Here is a 16,445-nt window from a genome sequence, read left to right as displayed (position 1 = left end):
GGACAACTGTAACTATTTAAGGGACATATGCCTCTGTAGCAGTGAGAATTGAAAATCTGTCAGAGTCTTCAGGGCATCAGCTTGGTAGCATTGCTCAATCCAGAGAGACACAGATTTGAATTCTACATGATTCCGGCCTAAGGATGTACGGCCCTGACTGGAAGGATATGGATCTGCTCCATTGACCATCAGAGAAACCATGGATACATTTGGGTAGACCAGGCTGGGACGATGAAGTCACCTGGCCCCATGGATATGTTGTTTGGGGTTGCCAGGTGGCACCCACTGGTCGCCTAGAACTCATGGAAACTCTCGGAGAGGCCAGGGTGGGACCCTTGGGTCTCCTGGCCTTGTACCTTTATGGACTGTCAGCTTCCTAAGCTTGCTGCTACCTCCTCTCTGTGGGCGCCCACCAAAAGCGGGGGCCACTGGCTGAGGTATTTGGCCCTGGAAGTCCCAAAATCGCAGTTCTATCCCTGGCAAGTCAGTGGAAGGACAAGACTGTGCAATGTTGTACCCTCTTGGGTATTTGCTGGGACTGTTCTGTTTAATGTCCGTTTGGTGATCCAATGAAATATTGCCACACTGCTTTACCCTCACACTGTGTTGTCTGAATAGTATTATGCCAACGGAAGACCCCAGGTCTTCACAGTCCTTAGCTAAAGATAGAACTTTTTCAGTTGCAGTTTCACACAATTGTGTTCTCTTTTTATGTAAACATGTTAATATAATGTGCAGACAATTATTTAAATTAGAGTCAGTTAAACTCAGTAAAGTCCGATTTATTGGACAATATCCACACTGGTGAACATCACCAAAATAGATCATAAATCATAAGGAGGGGGAAAGGGGGAAGAGAGTGTGAATAGATATAAAATATAACTTTTAATATTGATTCAATTAAAATACTGGTATTTAATTGTAAAATCAAATTCTTACATACATCCAAGTGGATGCATATGGGGTCGATATTAATTTGTAAACTCTGACCCTATAAGTCCTGTATTGTATGTCACAGCCAAATAAATTATACAGATCCACCACCCATGTCCCTCAAAGTTGGAGGTGGGGAATTATATTGTGCTGTCCCTTTTAGATGTATATTTCCCTATTTACTCCACATGAATAATTATAAGAAATCATTGTGGGTCACCGCTACATTCTAATTCAGTTGAATATAATTAATTATACAGTTTAGACACTGTGGATAATCATGAATGTGACAGTTGTAACTATTATAAGAATATCTTCTGTCACATATTAGTATAATAATTTCTGATAATTATTCATGTGGAGTAAATAGGGAAATATACCACTTCCCTCCTCCTCGTCTCCCCTGCTCAATCTGTCTCCAGCGTGACGACCATGGTGTCATCTTGGAGCTGAAAGCCTGCTTCTCCCGCAGTCTTTATGTGGCTTTTCCTGGACATTTTTTTCTCCTGGAGCAAAGTACCTCCACACTCAGAAGGTTAACTGGTAGATGTATGACGATTTTCAAAATGGTCGTCAGGTCCTGTATGGATAAATGGCTAGATTCTCGGCAGGAGCTCCTACATCTGCTTATTCACATATGTCGTTAGAGTTGTTGCACAAAAGTACTGCTGCTTTCTGTGTGAGTGGGATAGTCGTGCAAGGGAATATTGTACAAAAAAAGTGACTGGCCTCTCCGACATTCACTTCAGCAAGGGAATAAACTGTCCTGCATCAAGAAGTTGAGGACCCACCTAGGCAATGGTGGTAACAAAATCTTATCAAGTTGGGCCTAATGAAGAACTTTGTAAAGGCTATGGATAAAAATGTAAAAGCATTCATGCATCTGATTGATAACTTTCAAAGGTTAAGTGAAGCAAATAAAAGAAGGATTCTTTATTGGAATACAGATTCGTAAGCTTCTTCAAGATGAGGAGTTTCTTCATTTGTTCCAGGCCAACAAAAAGTCTGTATGGTTGACATTTGCATTTGTGGTAACTAACTTTTGGCAAACTCGAGCAGATACAGTAACTATGAAGAGTTGGTGTTATTTCTCCTCAAAACATAAGGATCTTGGCTGTAACATGTCCTTAATGATTAATTTCTTACATTCTAGAATTTTCTTACACCAAACTGTGAGAGACGAGGATGATGAGAGATCTAACCAAGATATTGCAGCTATGTAGAAAAGATATCAAGGAAAATGAACTTCATCAATGCTTGCAGATTACTGTTCCATAATTTTAAGAGATGATCCGATACAGGAGTACAAGAAACAAGCAAAAAACAGTTGTCACTGAATGAGGATTAATTTTATGGTGCAATGCAATTTCTATAACTGTTCAAAATTCGCAATAGGGTTTAGACAGGTTTTAGTTATTTGAATTGTTTCTAAGTTTTCTCTAAATAAATATCAGAAAATTGGCATAACAAAATATTCTGCATCTGTATATTTACAAAAATAATGTTTCAAAGTACTGAAACTTTTATCATTAATTATATGTAGCAGTAAAAGGGAAACTCATTGTCCAATTTGAATTTAGGAGGTCAAACTCATTAAGAAATGGCTCAGTTCATAACGGAACCTGACAACTTTTAAAAATATGTAAAACAGTGTTACATGATCTGAAAGGTCCATGAGCTAGGTTCTTCAGCTACTCAGTCAGGACATGAAGCCTCTGTACAGGTCCCGGTACCTTCCTCTCCTCCTCTGCACCAATCAGTTAGATAAGTGTGGGGCTTGAGGAGAGAGCAGTTCTCTCACTGATCAGGAAGGACACGGTGTCACTGTTCTCGGTCACAGGAAGCTACCTCCAGTCTATAGCAAGATTTATTCTTGCTAAAAGTGTGTCTTTTCAAGTAAAACATTTTCCACATTAAGGATATAAAAAAGGCCTCTCCCCTATGTGAATTCTTTGATGTCTATCAAGATGCGCTTTCCGGTTAAAAAAATTCACACATTCTGAACAGGAAAAAGGCTTCTCCCCTGTGTGAGTTCTCTGGTGACTAAGAAGATTTGATTTCTGGCTAAAACATTTCCGACATTCTGAACATGAAAAAGGCTTCTCCCCTGTGTGAGTTCTCTGATGTGTAACAAGATCTGATTTCTGCTTAAAACATTTCCCACATTCTGAACATGAAAAAGGCATCTTTCCTGTGTGAGTTCTCTGATGTCTATCAAGATTCACTTTCCGGTTAAAACATTTTCCACATTCAGAACATGAAAAAGGCTTCTCCCCTGCGTGAGTTCTCTGATGTGTAACAAGATCTGATTTCTGGTTAAAACATTTCCCACATTCTGAACATGAAAAAGGCATCTTTCCTGTGTGAGTTCTCTGATGTCTATAAAGATGCGCTTTCCGGTTAAAAGATTTTCCACATTCTGAACATGAAAAAGGTTTCTCCCCTGTGTGAATTCTCTGATGTTTAACAAGATCTGATTTCCATGTAAAACATTTTGCACACTCTGAACATGAAAAAGGCTTTTCTCCTGTGTGAGTTCTCTGGTGCTTAACAAGATTTGATTTCCCTGTGAAACATTTCCCACATTCTGAACATGAAAAAGGCTTCTCCGCTGTGTGAGTTCTCTGATGTTTAACAAGATCTGATTTCTGGTTAAAACATTTCCCACATTCTGAACAGGAAAAAGGTTTCTCCCCTGTGTGAGTTCTCTGATGTTTAACAAGATCTGATTTCTGGTTAAAACATTTCCCACATTCTGAACATGAAAAAGGCATCTTTCCTGTGTGAGTTCTCTGATGTCTATCAAGATTCGCTTTCCGGTTAAAACATTTCCCACATTCTGAACATGAAAAAGGCTTCTCCCCTGTGTGAGTTCTTTGGTGACTAAGAAGATTTGCTTTCTTGTTAAAACATTTCATACACTTGAAACAAGAAAATCTATTCTTTGCTGTGTCAATTTTTTGATGTTTAAGAAAAAACTTTTTGAGGGGAAAACTATTTCCATATTCTGACCGTGCAAATGGCTTCTTAGCTTTAGGAGCAGTTAGTTTTTTAATGCTTATTTTGTGACTTTTATTTTCCTTAGTAGTCGGTAATGAATCAGAAGATAGGACCTGTTTCAAAGGATCAGATGACACATCTTTGCTGTGAAGGGATGATGGTATATTTGGAGTAATAGCATTCCCTTCAATTGTATCCTGTGAGAACTCAACCTCATCTGATTTGAAAATTGAAGATGTCAGCCGTCCCTCTGATCTCCTAGTACAGTCATCTAAGTAAAAAAAAATATTATATTTGAATAAAATATTCTTGAAATTTATATTTTTGAACATCTCTACTTAAACTGTTGGAACAAATGGCAAGTTATGTAAAAATATTGAATTATTCACCAAGACAATGACAGTTCACAGTCTAATAGAAAACCTCATAGCATGAACCAGTAGAGCTTGATGTTCAACTGTTTGTTCATTCTGCCTCCCAAATATGAAAATGCGAAAATGATACCAATAAAAATTTCTACTCATATCACAAAAAACAAGCCTCCACTCAGGTCCATCATCTGCCAATGGAAAAACAGAGGTTTCCACATCATTAGTGGCTCAAAAACTCTTGAAAAGCAACATGACTTCCATAAACCAATCCAGCAAAATCCGCTCTTCCAAAGTCAAATATGCTCCCTACCAAATAGAAAGCACCACACCCTACTAAAGCTCATGCATAATGCCAGAAGCTGCCTGATACAGCCTTGTTCTCCGCTGGTTAAGTCTTCTGTGTTCAGCTCCCGTGTTGTGTATTTTCTTCTTAGTTTCTTCTTGTGATCCCAGCCAGTTTTCTGACTACTATTGTGTCTTCTGATTTTGTATTTTCTCTGCCCTCATGGTTCTGATCCGGCAACCTGACTATTCTTCTTGTCATCACACACCACAGAACAGCAGGCAACATCAAGTGCAAGTCTAGGGGTCTTTGTGTATGTACAGATCCATGTAGAGGGGTTAAAGGGTGATGGGCAAAACTTTGACTATAGACAATAACACATCTAATGAAAAGATAAAAAAAAGTAAAAGTAACTAGTGGAGAAGCCTCTCTGGGATAATTAGAGTATGCTTCTTGGTAGCTCCTGGCAATTTAAAATATAGTAAGGGCCAATATTTTCTGTCAAATGAGTTTCAAGAAGAAATATACATTTAATGAGAACTTTTTATAACAGTGCAGAGCTGAGGTGCCTTAAATTTAGAGAAAGTATTAGTGCTCCCCATTTCAGGATAAATTGTATCTAAATTCTTTAGAATTGATAATATAATTTATGACGTGGAGTGAATCCATGAAACCAGGGCTCGAGTCATGCCAACATATCTCCTACAGGCATGAATAAATTTTTTTACAGCCATCCATCAGCCACTCACATATTAGAGATATATCATGTGTAACATACCTGGCGGCGTCCTTGCATGGTGGTCCATCACCCACTGTGCAAGAGGGCGCACTTGATCTCCTGTCCAGAATGTCTCTCTGGCTTCCCTCCATGCTGTCTGTTTGAGTCTGTTTCTGCTGCTTAAGGGCGGCGCCCGATCACTTCCTGCCTTTTGTACCTGCTGTGGGTCACACCCCTTGTGCGTCCTCAGCCTATTGCTGTCTGTCACTTGGTATATAGCTCAGCAGCTCCCTTCTATCCCTGCCTGAGCATAGTGTTTTCCTTCAGTGTGTGCTTGCACTCTGAAGGTGCCAGGTCCCGTCTTTGTTTCCTTTTCTGCCTTTCCTGGAGGCTGTATTTCCAGGCCTGTCTGAACTTAGTCCTGTATGTCTCCTGCTTTGCGGTATCAGCTCCCGTGTCTGAACTGTGTCCTGTATGTCTCCTGCTTTGCGGTATTAGTTCCCGTGTCTGAACTGTGTCCTGTATGTCTCCTGCTTTGCGGTATTAGTTCCCGTGTCTGAACTAAGTCCTGTATGTCTCCTGCTTTGCGGTATTAGTTCCCGTGTCTGAACTAAGTCCTGTATGTCTCCTTCTTTGCGGTATTAGTTCCCGTGTCTGAACTAAGTCCTGTATGTCTCCTGCTTTGCGGTATTAGTTCCCGTGTCTGAACTGAGTCCTTTCTGTGTTCTCTTGTCTGTCCTGTCTGAACACGCTCCTAGCCTGTTCCTCCTGCCTTCTAGGGGCCGATTTCCTAGACCCGCTCCTGTGTCTGGTCTGTCCTGTCTGAACACGCTCCTTGCCTGTTCGTTCCGCCTTCTAGTGGCCGATTTCCTAGACCCGCTCCTGCGTCTGGTCTGTCCTGTCTGAACACGCTCCTTGCCTGTTCGTTCCGCCTCTCTGGGGGCCGTATTCCCAGACCCGCTCCTGTATCCCTCTGCAGTGTCGGTCTCCTCCGTACACTCAGTTCCAGTCTGAACTCTCTCCTGTCCTTTTCCTGTTTTGCCTCTATGTCCGTTCCCTTCCTTTTTCTGCAGAGTCTGAACTCGTACCTAACTCCTGCTTGTTGTCTCTGCAAGTTCTGTGTGAGTATCTGGCTCTGTCTTTCCCTTCCTGTCTGTTCCGTGTGAACAGAGCCCTGTCCTCCCTGCTCAGCCTTGTCTGCACTCTAGCAGTGCTTGCCTGTAACCCTCTGCCTGTATTGTTCCTGAGTCCCGGTGTGTACTGGGTCCTATCCCGCCTGTGTTCCTACCTGCTAGTGCCTCCCTGTCTGCACTCTAGCTGTGCTTGCCTGTAACCCTCTGCCTGTATTGTTCCTGAGTCCCGGTGTGTACTGGGTCCTATCCCGCCTGTGTTCCTACCTGCTAGTGCCTCCCTGTCTGCACTCTAGTTGTGCTTGTCTTTACCCCCCTGCCTGCATACCCGCCTGCCTGCATACCAGTCGTGCCTGCCTATACCCACCAGTCTGTGTGCCAGCCTTCCAGCCTGTTCCTGTATTCCCCTGTGTGGGTCAACAGCCGTGTCCGGGGTCTGTCCTGGAGTAGCACCTGGTCCCTCTGCTCGGTTCCTCCTTGGTGCACTGGCGTCGTATGCCGTCGTGCGACCCTGGTCGGATCGGGTGAATACTTAGTCACGCCCCTCCAGGCATTCACTCTCCGGCACGGTCCAGTGGAATCACTACCAATCACACGCACACGCCGCTTAGCCCGGGCGTGTGCATAACAGCATGCTCAGGCCATGGTTCCCGTTGAGCCCCACGGCCTTCGCCCTCTGAGAAGTTTTCCAGCGAATATATGCATTAAAATAAATAAATAATTTTTTTTTTCTCTTAGCTGAGTTCCAGGCGAAATTACGCACCGTCCAGATGGATCTATCAGCTCTCGTTCCTGCGGATCCGCCACGTTACTATGGGGATCCAAGACAGTGTCGTGCATTTGTGGAGCAATGCATGCTACACTTTAAGGCCTACCCTCTTTATTTTCCTTCCGATTGGGCTAAAGTGGCCTTTATGATGTCTTACCTGGCGGGTGATGCCTTGGAATGGATCAACCCCCTATATGAAACACAGGATCCGATCCTCCGGGACCTAATGGCCTTCCTGGTGGCCTTTCTAATGGTCTTCGATGATCCTAACCCGGAGGCTCCTGCTGAAGCTTCACTTCCCAATATCCCGGAGCAGCCCCAATGGGTAATGTGTGTGGGTAGCGCAATAGTCCTCCAGCCCAATGAGACTACTGCCCACCCAGAATCCTCACAGGGTGACTACGCTTTCCGGAATACTTCTCTCAACCTCAAGAGGCAGTCCAGACGTGCTAGACTTAGAGGCAAGCCGTCACGCCGGGGTCTGTTCTCCCTGAGACCTCCTGACCCCAACCTTGAAGTCCCTACTGAAGCTTCATCTCCCTGTATCCCGGAGAAACCCCAATGGGTAATGTGCGTGGGTAGTGCACCAGTTCTCCTGCCCGAAGAGACTTCTGCCCATCCAGACTCCACACAGGAGAACTTCCTGCACCCGGCATCAGTTGCTTCTCTCTCTTTAACCGGTGTGCATGTCCAAGGATGCTCCAAAGCTGTGGTTACCTCAGAGTCTGTGCACCTCTACTACCTGGCGGAGGATCCCCTGTTGCCTCCAGAATCCTCCGGGATACCTCTCGATGACAAATGGAGAGAGACTTCTCTACACCCGGTACTCAATACTTTGTCCGCTTCGTCCTGTGAGCCTGACAATGGGTACCCCAAAGTGGTAGTTACCCCCGAGTCTCTACACCCCTCCGACCAGGCGGAGGATCTCCAGTTGTCTCCTGAACCCTTCGGGGTGCTACCTGGTAGCGAAAGGACAGAGACTTTCCTATATCCTGTACCTGATACCTCGCTCGCTTCGTCCAGTGAGTCCAACCTAGTGTACTCCGAAGCAGAGGTTACTCCCGAGTCTCTACACCCCTCCGACCAGGCGGAGGACCTCCAGTTGTGTTCAGAACCCTTCGGGGTGCCACCTGGTGGTGAATGGACAGAGACTTTCCTATACTCGGTACCCGATACCTCGCCTGCTTCCTCCAGTGAGTCCGACCTAGTGTACTCTGAAGCAGTTGTTTTCTCTGAGCCTCTGCACTCTTCTGACCCGGCGGAGGACCTCCAGTTGTTTCCTGAATCCTCCGGGGTACCACCAGATAACAAAGAGACAGTGACTTTTCCTCATTATGTACCTGATAACCCGTCTATTTTTTCCTGTGAGCTTGACAAGATGTACCTCGAAGCAGAGATTACCCTCAAGTCTCTGTCCCCCTCCAACCCAGTGAACGACTGGTCCTCGAATTCCCTGCGGAAGATTCTGGCAGGCCTGAAGAAGAGGGGGCGTAAGGGGGGAGGTACTGTAACATACCTGGCGGCGTCCTTGCATGGTGGTCCATCTCCCACTGTGCAAGAGGGCGCACTTGATCTCCTGTCCAGAATGTCTCTCTGGCTTCCCTCCATGCTGTCTGTTTGTGTCTGTTTCTGCTGCTTAAGGGCGGCGCCCGATCACTTCCTGCCTTTTGTACCTGCTGTGGGTCACACCCCTTGTGCGTCCTCAGCCTATTGCTGTCTGTCACTTGGTATATAGCTCAGCAGCTCCCTTCTATCCCTGCCTGAGCATAGTGTTTTCCTTCAGTGTGTGCTTGCACTCTGAAGGTGCCAGGTCCCGTCTTTGTTTCCTTTTCTGCCTTTCCTGGAGGCTGTATTTCCAGGCCTGTCTGAACTTAGTCCTGTATGTCTCCTGCTTTGCGGTATCAGCTCCCGTGTCTGAACTGTGTCCTGTATGTCTCCTGCTTTGCGGTATTAGTTCCCGTGTCTGAACTGTGTCCTGTATGTCTCCTGCTTTGCGGTATTAGTTCCCGTGTCTGAACTAAGTCCTGTATGTCTCCTGCTTTGCGGTATTAGTTCCCGTGTCTGAACTAAGTCCTGTATGTCTCCTTCTTTGCGGTATTAGTTCCCGTGTCTGAACTAAGTCCTGTATGTCTCCTGCTTTGCGGTATTAGTTCCCGTGTCTGAACTGAGTCCTTTCTGTGTTCTCTTGTCTGTCCTGTCTGAACACGCTCCTAGCCTGTTCCTCCTGCCTTCTAGGGGCCGATTTCCTAGACCCGCTCCTGTGTCTGGTCTGTCCTGTCTGAACACGCTCCTTGCCTGTTCGTTCCGCCTTCTAGTGGCCGATTTCCTAGACCCGCTCCTGCGTCTGGTCTGTCCTGTCTGAACACGCTCCTTGCCTGTTCGTTCCGCCTCTCTGGGGGCCGTATTCCCAGACCCGCTCCTGTATCCCTCTGCAGTGTCGGTCTCCTCCGTACACTCAGTTCCAGTCTGAACTCTCTCCTGTCCTTTTCCTGTTTTGCCTCTATGTCCGTTCCCTTCCTTTTTCTGCAGAGTCTGAACTCGTACCTAACTCCTGCTTGTTGTCTCTGCAAGTTCTGTGTGAGTATCTGGCTCTGTCTTTCCCTTCCTGTCTGTTCCGTGTGAACAGAGCCCTGTCCTCCCTGCTCAGCCTTGTCTGCACTCTAGCAGTGCTTGCCTGTAACCCTCTGCCTGTATTGTTCCTGAGTCCCGGTGTGTACTGGGTCCTATCCCGCCTGTGTTCCTACCTGCTAGTGCCTCCCTGTCTGCACTCTAGCTGTGCTTGCCTGTAACCCTCTGCCTGTATTGTTCCTGAGTCCCGGTGTGTACTGGGTCCTATCCCGCCTGTGTTCCTACCTGCTAGTGCCTCCCTGTCTGCACTCTAGTTGTGCTTGTCTTTACCCCCCTGCCTGCATACCCGCCTGCCTGCATACCAGTCGTGCCTGCCTATACCCACCAGTCTGTGTGCCAGCCTTCCAGCCTGTTCCTGTATTCCCCTGTGTGGGTCAACAGCCGTGTCCGGGGTCTGTCCTGGAGTAGCACCTGGTCCCTCTGCTCGGTTCCTCCTTGGTGCACTGGCGTCGTATGCCGTCGTGCGACCCTGGTCGGATCGGGTGAATACTTAGTCACGCCCCTCCAGGCATTCACTCTCCGGCACGGTCCAGTGGAATCACTACCAATCACACGCACACGCCGCTTAGCCCGGGCGTGTGCATAACATCATGGCACAGGTGTAATGTTTTTTTGTATACTTTATCTATTTGAAGTTATTTGGTTTAAAAAGAAATTGAAAAGTCAGGGTAAAGGGAAACTCTGCTGTTATTATACAGAAATTCACACTTGGCCCTCACTGCACGTTTAATGTTGCCGATCATAAAAGGTATATTCATCCAATAAGATATCAGGATTCTAAGAAGCCAACAGCATCATTACCCTCTGCTTTCTCTCACAGGCCCATCATAATATTTTTCTAACTTGTGATTTTCTAACTTGTCAGCACTTTCTACATATGCTGTCATTTAGATTGGTAGTTTACAGATTTGGGCAGGTAAGAACCAGGATCTTCTAATTTAAGTTGGTAGGTGGATCTTCCAGGTTGTAAGTTCTATTGAAAAAGGGATTTCAATGCCCAAAGTCATTTGAACAGTTTTTGGTGAAGGACAATGTTTTGGTCTAGATGCAAAATGGTGATCACACGATTGTGATACAGCTGGACTACATGACCGGTAAACCAGCCACAGCCTGCGACTGAGAAGAATCTGTGACTTCTCTGCATTTAGTGGTTACTACTCACCTGGATGGTTATCTGTAGGAATCTCCTCTTTACACCGCTCGTTACCCCTCACATATGTCTCTGTAGTATTAATATGGGTCAGATCTTCACCCTGAAACAAATATTGTACAAGTCACAGACAGATGGAGAAGTCATATCTATGATCAGTAGTGATGAGCGAGTACCGTTATATTCGTAATCGCTATACTCGTAACGAGTACTTTATACTCGGTATTCGGAACGAATACGCGATTATTACAATGTAAGTCAATGAGAAATGCGAGTAATTTTCAGCTGGACCCTACTAAGGGGCCTGGGGCCCTTAGGAAAAGGCTGAAATCGATGGGGAAGTGATGAAACAGAATAGAAGAGCCTGGAGAATGTGCCTGCATGCATTTCTGACTCACATATGGTTTCTGGGAATAAGTTTGTTGCATTATTACGCCACTCTTACAGACACACAAGAACAACTTCCAAACCTAACCTAAATTGCATTTAACAGGCCAAAAAGGTTAAGAAACAGTTTTTCCTGCACAATCACTTGTATATAAGGCTAAATAAACCAGAGAAACCAAAAAAATATCCCTTTCAGTGTTTGTTCACACATACTGTTGTGGCTTTTTTTCGCCTTTTACAATTGGGAGGGCTCTGACTTATACATTTTGTAGGTCCCTCTGTCATACATCATTTTTAGTTCTCTATTCCCCAGCACTTTACAAGCACAGCTAGAACATACTAGTAGGTATGTTGATCTTTGACCTGAGAGGCCTCAGGTGGCTCTGTAACATGCGTTTTGGAGGGACAGCTGTTACTTAAACATTTGGGTGGTCCCTCCATCATTGACAGTCAGATAGTGGAATACATATTCAATAGCAGTTTACAATGTGCCCATTTTAGCGTTGGGTTGACCCTCTTCCTCCTACTCCACCACCATGTGATACTGCGGCCCTACAGTGCCTACAAGTAGTATTCAACCCCCTGCAGATTTAGCTGGTTTGATAAGATGCAAATAAGTTAGAGCCTTCAAACTGCAAACGAGAGTAGGTTTTATGAACAGAAGCATAAATCTTACAAACCAAAAAGTTATGTTGCTCAGTTGAATTTTATTAAATTTTAAACATAAAAGTGTGGGTCAATTATTATACAACCCCTATGTTTAATATTTTGTGGAATAACCCTTGTTTGCAATTACAGCTAATAATCGTCTTTTATAAGACCTGATCAGGCTGGCACAGGTCTGTGGAGTTATCTTGGCCCACTCCTCCATGCAGATCTTCTCCAAGTTATCTAGGTTCTTTGGGTGTCTCATGTGGACTTTATTCTTGAGCTCCTTCCACAAGTTTTCAATTGGGTTAAGGTCAGGAGACTGACTAGGCCACTCCAACACCTTGACTTTTTCCCTCTTGAACCAGGCCTTGGTTTTCTTGGCTGTGTGCTTTGGGTCGTTGTCTTGTTGGAAGATGAAATTACGACCCATCTTAAGATCCTTGATGGAGGAGCGGAGGTTCTTGGCCAAAATCTGCAGGTAGGCCGTGCTATCCATCTTCCCATGGATGCGGACCAGATGGCCAGGCCCCTTGGCAGAGAAACAGCCCCACAGCATGATGCTGCCACCACCATGCTTGACTCTAGGGATGGTATTCTTGGGGTCGTATGCAGTGCCATCCAGTCTCCAAACGTCACGTGTGTGGTTGGCACCAAAGATCTCGATCTTGGTCTCATCAGACCATAGAACCTTGAACCAGTCTGTCTCAGAGTCCTCCAAGTGATCATGAGCAAACTGTAGACGAGCCTTGACATGACGCTTTGAAAGTAAAGGTACCTTACGGGCTCGTCTGTGTAACGGGTCTGGGAGGCGGAACCTCTGGGTTACTATACAAGGGAGCGGTCATTGTAAGGCAGGCAGTCACAGCAGGTGACCGGGACAGTCTCTGGGTGTATGGGCAGGAGGTCACGGCAAGTGATCAGGGCAGTCTCTGGAAGAACGGGCTGGAGGTCACGGCAAGTGACCGGGGCAGTCTCTGGAAGAACGGGCTGGAGGTCACGGCAAGTGACCGGGGCAGTCTCTAGGTAAAGGGTAGGTACGACCTGTGATGGCTGAACCTCCAGGTAGGCTAGCAAGGCAGATGGAGGATGTGTGCTCCCAGGTGAGCAAGCGAGAGTCTCTGGAATAGCAGGTGGTCACAGCACGTGACGGCGGAGCCTCCAGGTAGGCAAGCAGGCAGGTAGCGGAGAAGCGCTCCCAGGTGAGCGGGCAAGAGTCTGGAATAACTGGTGGTCACAGCACGTGACAGCGGAGCCTCCGGGCAGGCAAGCAGGCAGGTAGCGGAGAAGCGCTCCCAGGTGAGCGGGCAAGAGTCTGGAATAGCTGGTGGTCACAGCACGTGACAGCGGAGCCTCCGGGCAGGCAAGCAGGCAGGTAGCGGAGAAGCGCTCCCAGGTGAGCGGGCAAGCTGGTCCATAGACAGACCGGAGTTGTAAGGCAGACCGTCGGACCTCAGGCAAGCAGGCAGGTAGCTGATGTGCGCTCCCAGGTGAGCGGGCAAGTTGGTCCTTAGACAGACTGACCGGAGTTGTAAGGCAGACCGTCGGACCTCAGGCAGGCAGGCAGGTAACAGGAAATCAGGCAGGATTAGGACAGCAAGCTGGCAGGTAACTGGCAGGTAACTGGCAACGGGACCTGAGGGCTGAAGCAGAGTAGAACGGTGCAACAACATTGCTCGGGCACCTCCATTTTGGAGGAGGTGCCTTATATATGGTAAAGTCCTCCGGCCATTGGCCGGGGACTCCTTAGGACGGCGCGCGCGGCCCCTTTAAGAGGGAGGGAGGGCGCGCGCGCACGCCCTAAGCACAGTGGCCGGGAAGGAGCGCGCGCTGCCAGCAGAGCGGGAGAGGGACGCCGGGCACGGAGCAGAGCGGTGAGGGGAACAGCGTCCCTGCCTAGCAGAGGGCAGGGACGCCGGCACTACAGTCTGGAACGGAGACCATTGCGGTGGAGTACGTTACTTATGGTATTGACTGAAACCAATGTCCCCACTGCCATGAGATCTTCCCGGAGCTCCTTCCTTGTTGTCCTTGGGTTAGCCTTGACTCTTCGGACAAGCCTGGCCTCGGCACGGGAGGACACTTTCAAAGGCTGTCCAGGCCGTGGAAGGCTAACAGTAGTTCCATAAGCCTTCCACTTACGGATGATGCTCCCAACAGTGGAGACAGGTAGGCCCAACTCCTTGGAAAGGGTTTTGTACCCCTTGCCAGCCTTGTGACCCTCCACGATCTGGTCTCTGATGGCCTTGGAATGCTCCTTTGTCTTTCCCATGTTGACCATGTCTGAGTGCTGTTCACAAGTTTGGGGAGGGTCTTAAATAGTCAGAAAAGGCTGGTAAAAGAGATCTTTAATCCACACATGTGAAGCACATTATTCTTGGTGCCTGATCTACTTCTTAATACTTTAGGGGGACCAAACAGAATTCTTGTGGTTTGAGGGGTTGAATAATAAATGACACTCTGAATTAACTTTTAACGTTTTAAAAACAAAACAAAACAAAAAAAAAAAATTTGCTGCAGTGCATTTCCCACTTCCAGGCTGATCTACAGTACAAATGTCACAATGCTAAGTTAATTCCGCATGTGTCAACCAGCTAAATCTGCAGGGGGTTGAATACTACTTGTAGGCACTGTATATTCAAATGTTCAGAGGCTCTGCAGTAGGCAGGAAAGCTGAGTTTTGTGAGAACCCTCGTGTGTCCCTGTAACATACATTTTGAAGTGCCCTCCTCTAGAGATTTTTGGAGGTCCCTCTTGTGTACATTTGAGAGTGCCCTCACTTATTCATATTGTAGGGCCCTCACGCTATTATTTAACTCATTTAAGGGCAGAGACTATAGAGAAAAAGGCAACGAGATATGGAGTACTAGAAGGTAGAAGTGAGTGCGGCCTGCGATCCTCTGGTATGGCTGAACTCAGTGAACTGGAAAAATAAAGCTGCAGTAGACAACTGGATGACGAGCTCAAATATATCACTTGTGCAAGTCAATGGACAAAGGATATATGGTGCCCCCCCTCCAGGATGGATTGGAGAAGCTTCTCCAAATGGCTCAGAGATTTTGATTGTCAATATTCCCAAGATTATATAGGTAGAGAAGACTTCTTGATACTGAACTACTTGGTCAAGTGCAGAATGTGCATCGTATTTCCAAAAATTACTCCTGGGGGCTGTGTCATAGGTGCAGGGAGATTCCTTGACAAGGGCTTCCCTTGTCAAACATTATCTACGATGGAGTACTGTAGAAGTTGTGGCCCTCAATTCAAGTTTTCAGAGGGCCATCAGTCGGTCATCAACAGTCAGTGTAAATTTCTATTGAATATGTATCCTCTATCTCAGTCACAATGAGGTACAAGCTAGGCATATTTTTTGCCAAATAGGGTGACTGACAGTACATTTCTATTGAATATCTCAGTCTCAATGTGACACAACCTGTGACAAGGGCCTCCAATGACAAATATTAGTTTGGTAGGACCCCTGTACATTCCAGATTTGTCCACTGCACAATGTGCATAGGGTTTGTAAAAATTAGCCCTATGGGCTGAGTCATGGTTGACGCAGGAAGCCACCATCACAAAGGCCTCAAATCACAAATAGCAGTTAGGCTGGAGTAGGAATAGTGTCCTGGTTTGTTCACTGCACAATGTGCATAGGGTTTGAAAAAATTAGCCCTATGGGCTGAGTCATGTTTGACGAAGGAAGGAATCTGGTTTTTATGGGAAGGGGGTGACGTTAACAGCAGTAGCAAGAATATGCATTTTTGGTGAATTTAGGTTGGCTTGCTGTCATCTGGAGGGATTACAAACTGTGGAGATATCCAGTCCTTGTTGAATTTAATCAGTACGTCTCTCTGCATTTTCCGTGGAGAGGCGTGTGCGCCTATCAGTGATGATTGCCCCAGCGGAACTGAAAACACGCTCAGATACCACAGTAGCAGCCGGGCAGGCCAGCATCTCCAAGGAATATAAAGAGAGGTTGGGCCAAGTCTTCAGTTTAGACACCCAATAATTAAAAGGGAACTGAAGTGTCAGAAAGGACCAAGTATGGTCACTTAAGTAACCCTTGACCATGTTCTGCAACTTATCCCTCCTTGGCATTGTTACAGGCACAGATAGCCCTTGCTGTTGTGCTGGTAAATTGAAAATTGCCCAATTTGTGCACATTTTCCCCCCAAATCCGTTGGTGTTCGTGTCTCTCCCCATTATCCCTTGGTGTTGAAAAGAGCTGGTACCTCTGCCACCAGCATTGTCTGAGGGTGATGTTTTCAGCAACTAATCTACAACGGCCTTCTTAAACGATTCCATTGTAAAACTCTTTGGTGACTCCAAAAGGAGAGAAGGAAATTTCTCCTTGTAACGTGGATCGAGAAAGGTGGCCAAGCAGTATAGGTTGTTGGATAAAATGTGTATCACGCGAGGGTCTTGCCACAG

The 16,445-nt window shown here is 46.3% G+C and overlaps 1 protein-coding gene across 4 annotated transcripts in view; it reads right to left on the bottom strand.

Moving 5' to 3' along the window:
• Positions 1-1,046: 1,046 nt before the first annotated feature.
• The window catches only part of LOC141235453 (uncharacterized), a 29,040-nt gene continuing 13,641 nt past the window's right edge, over positions 1,047-16,445 (bottom strand). For all 4 annotated transcript variants that reach the window (XM_073668134.1, XM_073668135.1, XM_073668133.1 and 1 more), the window contains 2 exons: positions 10,995-11,085; positions 1,047-4,204 (listed from right to left, as the gene is read on the bottom strand). In XM_073668134.1, the coding sequence (XP_073524235.1) occupies positions 2,847-4,204; positions 10,995-11,085 (1,449 nt within the window). In that variant the 3' untranslated portion in view covers positions 1,047-2,846. The remainder of the gene's footprint in view (positions 4,205-10,994; positions 11,086-16,445) is intronic.

Source organism: Phyllobates terribilis, unplaced genomic scaffold (genome assembly GCF_046119375.1).
Source record: "Phyllobates terribilis strain yellow unplaced genomic scaffold, ASM4611937v1 Scaffold_673__1_contigs__length_839561, whole genome shotgun sequence".
NCBI lineage: Eukaryota > Metazoa > Chordata > Amphibia > Anura > Dendrobatidae > Phyllobates > Phyllobates terribilis.
Note: the sequence above shows the minus strand (reverse complement) of the source record. Positions and strands in the feature narration are given on the sequence as shown.